At 40.5% G+C, this 8,959-nt stretch overlaps 1 protein-coding gene across 1 annotated transcript; it reads right to left on the bottom strand.

The window, feature by feature from the left end:
* Positions 1-1,899: 1,899 nt before the first annotated feature.
* ca4a (carbonic anhydrase IV a) lies at positions 1,900-6,566 on the bottom strand (the record flags this gene model as incomplete). The annotated part of the gene is made up of 8 exons (XM_083695155.1): positions 1,900-2,079; positions 2,285-2,448; positions 2,743-2,809; positions 2,936-3,028; positions 3,171-3,316; positions 3,472-3,636; positions 3,844-3,888; positions 6,437-6,566. The coding sequence occupies 8 exons, from the start codon at positions 6,564-6,566 to the stop codon at positions 1,900-1,902; spliced, it is 990 nt and encodes a 329-aa protein (XP_083551281.1).
* Between the last annotated feature and the right edge of the window lie 2,393 nt (positions 6,567-8,959).

Raw genomic sequence — 8,959 nt, 5'->3', positions numbered from 1 at the left:
CCCCAACATCCAGTCAATTAGAAAAGGATTAGAAGACTGAGATCTGTGGTCATTCTCAGACTCGCTGACGGAGCGGTGGGGAGTCGGACGGGAAACTGAGAGGCCCGTCCAAATGTCCAGACAAACACAGAGCCAGGAGAGGCACCAAAACGTTTTTTTACTTGTATCACCTTTCAGGGTAGAGCAGCAGTTCAGGAGCTGAGACAAGAACTTGTATTTGTTTTGTAGTTCAAGGAGAACACATACAGTGCCTGTCATTGCTCATACTTGACACAGTACCATAGTGCTCAAGACAATGAAGGCAATGACAATGGCAATGACAAGACAATGAAGTATTAAAAAGGCATATCAGCAGTTTATTGTTCAATTGGAACACATTCTCCATATGACTTATAACATTTTCAAGCATTGCAACCAAATAAACTAAACAACTCAATACTTTTTAATATTTCCCAAGAGTAAACACATTTTCTATTGGTCAGAAACAACTTGATAATGCAGTAGTTTTTTGAGGAGTGGCTGTTTTGTAAATGCTAAATGATATATAAACTATGAAAAACTATATAAATAAGATAAACAGTGTGTCCTTATATCGATATACACATACATTAAATAAATATGTGTGTACAAATGACACAGCATAGAATTATATAACTATAACTTGGTGCATTATGAAGCAATGGAAAATGTTCGTATTCCCTGTTCAATCAGCACGTTAATCGTGTCTTTTCCACAAGAGAATTGCACAGACAGTATCTCTTGCCTGAATTAGGTAGAAGCCCTCTGAATAAATGAATGAGAACTCAATTGGACACAATTCACAGTAGATAACATTCAGTGCATCCGAGACCCTGTAATACAAGCCATGAACACAAGTCACGTGTTCTCAAGATAAGCCTGGTAAACTTCACTGGCCAAGTGGGAAAAGGAGCATACAGTAACCGAGGTGTGTATGAGGGTAGAAAATAATGTTAGGTTTGTACAATCGCTGTGCTACTGTACAGTAGTTCTGTCACATCATGAGAGGGTGAAAGAGGACATGATTGATTTGGAAATGGTCATAATGACATTGGTCCAAAAGTATTCATCTAATAATGAATATTTATCTATGAATTGATTATCTGTATTGTTGCTGAATTACTCCCTCCACATTCAGTTCCTATAGCTGCATGATCAAAACCCCCCATCCCCACATCATTCGCTTCATGACCTATTCTCAGAGCAGGTGGGAGGGAGCCAGAGACTTCCACTCTCCATCCCTGCATCTTCATCATCATCCTCCTCCTCGTGTAGCTCATGCAAGACTCGAGTCTGAGAGGTGGGACAGTGCAGCCTAACACTTAAACTCAGAACACTCAGTGTTCATCATGGGTCAGCCTGTGCCCTTTTCCAAGTGTGATTCACATAGAGAGGGGACCTCATCGCTCAGCTAATGTTGCCCTGGGTGGCATGAATGCCCACCTGACTGGTGTGTTGTGAGTTCCTGGACTTGGCAATGCAGAGAAAGGTCATGCAGCTCTCTACTTTGACTGCTAAGCTCAAATGGGAGAGTGTTTATGGCTGGCTGCTCCTATTAATAGCAACACGCCATTCACACGTTCCATTGAAAGCACATGAAGACGTGCCAGGAGCACAGAGGCTCACATTTGTATTGTAACTTTAGTCTGAGAATCTATATTTACCTGACATTGGACAGATAGGTGGAGGTCTAAAGCTCATCAACCACTGTGATCTATGGGACTGTTAAGGGGCATGCTGGTCTTTAGGCTGAGATGTCTAAGGTTAGGGCATGGCTCTTCGTGTTGCAGCTTTTTCTGGTTGTTGATTTTTTTGGTGGTTTGTTTGTTTGAGAACTCATTGTGTTCATGCATGTTGTGGTGTGGCACAGGATGCCTTCCTCTAGTTGGGGTGTGACAGTCCCATCGCCATGGCAACAGAGGCCATTAGGAGGGCAGCGCTGGCCAGTACCACTGCGCCTCCCGACCGGTACACCTTACGTCCATGTAGGGGCTGCACAGGGCGGAACGTCTCCGCCATGGCCTTCCCATCATGGAACTTGAGCTCAGAGAACACTTTCAGCTGAAAGATAAAACCATGACACAGACACAAACACCACTGAGATAGTTGTCAAAAGAAACAAATCTCATATTAAAACAGCATTTCTAGTATTATATTCAATAACAACTGTAGGTCAAACCACAGATATACAGCACATAATGTTTTCCAGAATGCTTGCAAGGTGTTTTGTTTTGGAAGAACAGTGTCTATAAGGTGTTGTAGCTACCTGATTCATGCTGAGTGGGATGGGCTTCTCAAATACGGACCACACCACAGACTCATCACAGCTGGGGGTGGTGAGAGAGCCTTTATAGCGGTAGTAGTTGGTCAGGTTGTGCTTGGCCGGGATAAGCTGATCCAGGGAGATTGAGCTCAGAGAGGCATTGGTACCTGGAGACAGACAGAAGAGACATTTCTATTGGCCAATTTTAAACAGCCTTATGCATTGGTTGCATATCAATACATGTCAATTATATCTGAATTACAAAAATGACACCTGTGTTATATACAGTTAAAGCTATATAGCAGCTATTCACTTAAATGTCCCAGCAGTATCAAACTGAATACTATCAATGTATCAAACGTAGATAGCATTGTACAAGTAGCTCATGTCATATATCATTAATGAAATGCCTCTGAATAGCATGTAAAGTATTAAGGAAACATTAGTTTTGAGGTACTTACCAGTCGCTTTGATGTGACGCAGGGCATTTACGATATGCGCATACTTTCTATTGTCACTACTGGACTCCTGAAAATGGAAAGCATCTTTATCTAAGTCTTTATCTACATGACTTTGTTAAACTGATTTGCATTTAGTTATGTTCCTATAATGATGTGCAAAACAGTGGGTTGGGAAAATGCTGAAAAGGTTAACCTCATAGAGAAATCCAAGGACTGCAACTCCTGTTGGGTCTTTCAGTGCTTCCCCCAAAGTAGGGTGTTTTTGTTTCATGTGAACAATATGCAGCTGTAGAGAGGAGCATCAATAGACAATGTTACTGATGCAATCATTACCACAGTCTTAGGTAAACACATTTCAAACCCTTAGTCTGGCTACAGTCTGTTCTGAATTATTGGTATGACCACAGTGGTATTTCATAGCCCTGCACCTCCATGGGGTACTGCTCCCCGTCGATGGTGTGCTCAGACCCTGGTCCTCCATCCTTGCCCCAGTGCAGGTGGAACTGCACTGCTTTATACTCTGTCTCCAGGTTTCCACCGCTGACCGTGGCTTGGTTGTTAATGCCCACCTGAACTAGAGAGGGAAGACACATTGGAAATCAGATAACTAAGGGCATGGTAAACAATTTTAAGGCATTGAACATGCCAAATGTTATGATTTTTGACCACTGATTCAAACAAAGTGTGCTGAGTTTAGGAGGGCATGAGGAAAGACTTCTAAGAGTGTACCAGAATGGCCGTTGTTCTTGATAGTGCCTACGAAGGATTGCTGGTAGTTTGTGAACTGGAAGGGTGTGAGACGGTCATCACGCTCAGTCTTCCTGGTCACAATGTTGATGGGAGACTGGGCTTTCCCTGCACATCCAGTGTTAACATGGTCCCACTTCTCTGGTCCTGTGGGTCAGCGAGAAGAGCAGATACCTCATCAGTCTGGGACAGCCACCCACAGACAAGGAATATACATACTGTATGCATGTGTTTATGTCTGAGGATAAATGTTTTTGAGGAGTGGGTAATACATTATGTGTAATAAGAAGGTTGGTAGGTATAGGGTTAGTGAATATGAAGAGAGATTTCATTTTCACTGTATGCCAAACTCACCACTACACTGGGTTTCACAGACAATCTGGGACTGGTAGCACCAATCTGAAACAACATGAGCAACATAGGTAGGTCTCATCCATGTATTCAATGGTTATAATCAGAAGTTTATAATCACGCAATCAGCTGTTTTATGTAATGGCTTATTCATTATTGTGGTCTAAAAACAGTTTGAAGTGACAATTAATAATAATTTCAACCATTTGAGTTGTAGCCAGTAGCCACATATTAATACTCTCAGGGTCTGAATAGTCTGGAGAGTATTTATTTTAGAGAGTAAAGGGGCAGGGTGTAGTTACTACTGCAACTTATTCTAAGGGTTATGCTCCATTCATTACATAACTTCCACACCAAAGGCACTTATCTCACCAGTCAACAATGTCCACACTCATCGTATTGTTAACCATAACAGTAAAAACAACACTACTCTATTTTGGGAACTGGAGGAATGGCTCTTGGTCAGCAGATATCCTGTAGAAGGGCCAACTGCATCTTTAGACTTCAATCATATTTATCAAATATGCCCCCATTATCAACAGTTATTTTTTTTTGTCCTACTGCAAACAATGAATTGTTCAAGTATTTCTTTAAGTCAACTGTTATTGCCGGCCATACAAATGCCCTAATACACAGGAATTGTCTTCCTATTGTTAAAGGACACAAAGACACACCAGTTGGAGTTGGGCTACAGAGACCCAATATTTAGCATCACAGAGTTCACATTCTCACATGTTTGTTTGAGCGTTTATTAATATTTCACAATGGAGTTGCATGTTTGCAATATTTATGAAAAAGCTCTGTTATTAGAAAGGACTTGGCGGGTTTCTGCCTCTTTGTGAAGGAAGTCCTGTGAATTGGGTATAAATGCTTTGGTTTCTTTGCCACTGTTGGTCAGCCATTTCCTTCTGCACTGCCACGATAATAGGTATCACAAATATATCTATATATTGTTCTCAATAAATAAATAGAATTTGACAATGGTCAAATAGTGTATATAGTTAATTGGCATCCAATCAGATTTCTGTGCGCACAATTCCTGTCTAACCAATAGGCAATTTTCTGAAAAACGACGCTGCTTTGATCGTTTGTACAGCGCGTAAAGTAACGTTGAACAATAGGTTTCAATAGTAGGCCTATTGAGGGCATTCTCAAGGGAAAAAGGTTTGAGCGGTCACGGAATAGGAAACTGTCAAAGAGAAACAAAAGGCAATGAAAGGAAAAAAAATACGTTTGTCAGCACGTCAATCAGTACGAAAACATAATTAGGATAAAGACACTAAGTAAGATCTTTTGTCATTGTGTTCTGTGTATACGTTCACAATAAGAGTCCAGATATACATGGTCTACATACCTACTGTAGTCTATCCTATAGGTTGCTCTATTCTAGTCTAGACATAATCATAATCCAAAAGAAGAAAATTAAAGAAGTGAAACTTGAACCCAGTCTCACAAAAGGGGATATGCAATCAGCTATCTTGTGCGCGTGCGTCTTCATGAACGTAGAGGACAAGACCCCTCCTAAAAAGCAAGGGCGACTTCAAACACAGCCGATTTGTGGAAGCAACCATCTGCATTTTACCCTATCAATTAAACCATATTTTGAAATACTGTAGTTTTTATGGTGCTAGGCCTATTTTGTAGATTCTATAAGTTGGAGAGCAATTGATCAATTCATTTTTGTGTATAAGGTTATTAGAGAGACAGGCTACTATACAGCTACTATATGCCACTGCATATCTACCGTTATTGTTCTGGGCGTTTTGAAATGACACTACCATTGAGTGTGCAGCTGATCTAGTAAGAAACATTCCATCAGGAGAAATTAAATGCGAGGTTCTAGAGAACACTTTATTTGGAGGTTAGCTGGGAGAAGGCTGTTTCGTTGAAGAAATCCCTCAATTATTACTGTCTCCGAGAAAAGACACACTGTGCAAAACACGTAGACCTGGTATATACCCAATTTTTAGGTAAAGCAACGTCTTATTTTTAGATGAAACACACTTTAGTCAATAGATACTTTTTCTTTATTCTTATTGTGGGCAAATCGTTGTATCCGAGCCGTTTCTCTCTACTAGAGTGATTTAACGACAGCTCGGCGTTCAGCGCATCAGCGTAAGTGACCCGCCTGTGGTTTAAGCATTTCAGCACCAAGAAAAACACTCATTACATGGGTTTCTTCGTCATTCCACGAAACTGTTAAAGGACATCATATTGCATTTGGGCTTGTTTTGAAGCTGTGATTTTTTTCCTCACACACGACCTGGAGAGAGTGTCGTTTTTACGCAGTAGTCCTACTTGATGTTGGGACTTGCGTCTCGCTGCGGCAGACACGCAAGTCTCTCTCATTGGCTCGCGCTGAAGTCTGTGTTTGGGTGCAGGTGCACGTGAAAGAATGAATGGGGATTGCTTCCTAACGGAGCTGTTTCAGAGTCAAAACCATCTCTGAAGGTACGCGAGGCATCTTCACTTGTTCGTTGCTCAAAATATTGTTGGCTAATATCACTTAGATACGTAAATGCCGACAGTTTCGACACTTTAGCTTGTTGACACAGTCAAACTATCACCGTATGACATTGAACTATGCCTTGTCTACACGTGAGGAAGGAGTTGTTGATCTGCATGCCAGCAATGCCGTGACGCTCGTGAGGATTGCGTGGAATACCGTCAGTGATGGACGTGGCAGGTGCATTACGCGTGCGTTTGGATGCCCTTTGAGTGCACATCTATGTGATGTTAGAAACAAGTTGTGATCGAAGGGTAGGCTAACTGAATACTTTTTTCATTTTAATCAACTTAGCTTATGTTCTCAATTTCAAAAATGCTCAAATATAATGTATTGATTCTGCACCTGATACGGAAAAATGACATTTCCCATTGAAATAGAAACTGTTGAAAAACTTGCACTTTGTTTTTTCAACAATGAACAGGTAAACCCGAAATCAACCAGTTGCTCTTAATGTGTAATATATTACACATTATTGTATCGTTTTATTGGAAAACGGTTATAACGTCAACTACCTTGTAAGTGTCTGTCATTGAGAAAAATGGATCCGGTGCATTCATAAATTGGCTACTAACCGAGTAGCCTGGGTGATCCCAGAGACGCATGAGCTTACTAGGTTTTTGTTATCTTGAATATGCAGGACAATACACACTTTGTAAGTTTCACCTCAGCTTTCCATAGGTAATGAGAAGTGCGGCATATTACTCCATAGTCAATTTAAATTAAAGAAAAACAACAACATATGATACCTAGTTTAACATTAAAAAAAAATCTCCATGTCAATTATAAATTGTATCTGCAAAAAAATATGCATTAGTCATATTTTACAGATGTGCACCATTTCTTGTAAGAACACAATTAATGAAAATAGACTTACTTGCCCCGGTGCAAATTTGCAAAAAGGATGCCAGAAAAATGGGTAGGATTAGATGCTGCATTTTGGAGCGTTGCTGGCTCGAGTGAAGGAGGGTAACACAATGCCTTGTTTTTTCAATGTGATCGCATTCTTTCAGGGGGTCTTATACTTATCTATCACCATACTCGACAGGAAAGAATCAGTGGCCCCTCCCCCTCGGGCATTACTTCTAATAAACATCTTAATTGATAAGATCTCTACTGATATCGATTGCTCTCCAACTCTTTACTTGGAGGACTTTATTATAATGATTTATCTGTAATTACTATGCACACATTTATGTAATACCAGGTACTGCAAATATTTGTGGAATGCGACATCAGTGTCAAGTAATAATTTGCCAGACCTTAACCTGTCAACCAGTAATGTTATCCTCTGGGATACTATGCAAACTTCAGAGAAATTAGAGAAGAATGATAAGCATCCAAAACGGTCCCCATGGTCCAGAGATATTCCCCATTCCACTCTGGATGAGAGTGTGCGTTACATATTCCTCATGGCCCCTTCACCTGAATTGGGTGATAAAACCTAATCTCAGCCAAGGAGCTTTGACCTGCTTTTGCCCAAGTCCCATTTTTAATTAGTCTCTACAAAGTAAACAAGCAGCCTGTCACCTCATCTCCACACACACACACACACACACACACACACACACACACACACACACACACACACACACACACACACACACACACACACACACACACACACACACACACACACACACACACACACACACACACACTCTACAGCATCAGAAACACATATTCTTCATTCACACATATTCTTCATTGCTTTAGCACTTGTTACAGTATTACACTATTATTATGAGCTCCATCTAAGTGACATTATTATTGGGCAATTACTTAATGGAGGTGCTATTTGCGCAATAACAACTCCACCTTGTCGCCATTACTTCAACTTGTTTGATTTATAGTCAAAACACCCTAATTCCTAAAATAATCATGATGGCTAAGGAGTGACTATTGCGATGTTGATGTCATCCTACCATGAATATACATTTTGGACTTATGCATATGTAACTCTCAGTATCTGAATATAAGTTTGAGCAGAAAGAGATTCTTCTTGTTTTTTGTACAACCACTTCATTGCTTTGCTGATGCGACAGACTCGACGACTTAGTATTAAATTGGTAATCTGACTGCGCCTGAGATTCTGCTGTCCTCTTCCTTGTGTCTGGCGATCTCAGAATTGACTCTCTTCAAAACCTTATTTTTTAACCTGTTTGAGTAAAACACTTGTAGTCCAAAGACAGGTTAACACTGCCGATCATATTCATTATTATTTTTCATATTTTTTCTTTGTAACCCTAGAACATACTAATGCTTGCATTAATGTGTGGGTATATGGAACTGGAAAGGTGTTTTACATACAGTATCAACAATATATAATCAAACCACATGATTGTGTGCTCTAAGCACTGCTAGTCATAACTTCCCATTACTTATCATTGCATATGTTTTTACGTGATACTATGCTGCTTGGTTCAACCAGGGTGTCCCACCCTAACATATAGAACATTCATATAGCTTTACAAAGGGTTACACACACCCTCTCCTTCCCTCTCTGTACTGCCCCTCCCTTGGCTGCACGTACAAAGTGGCTCTCACCTCCTGGCTACAGAAGGAAACTGCTTTGTTTATTGCTGTCAGGGAGGAACTGTGGTCATCCTGTAC

The sequence above is a fragment of the Argentina silus genome (genome assembly GCF_951799395.1).
Source record: "Argentina silus genome assembly, chromosome: 2".
Lineage (NCBI taxonomy): Eukaryota > Metazoa > Chordata > Actinopteri > Argentiniformes > Argentinidae > Argentina > Argentina silus.
This window is presented reverse-complemented; position numbering and strand designations above follow the sequence as displayed.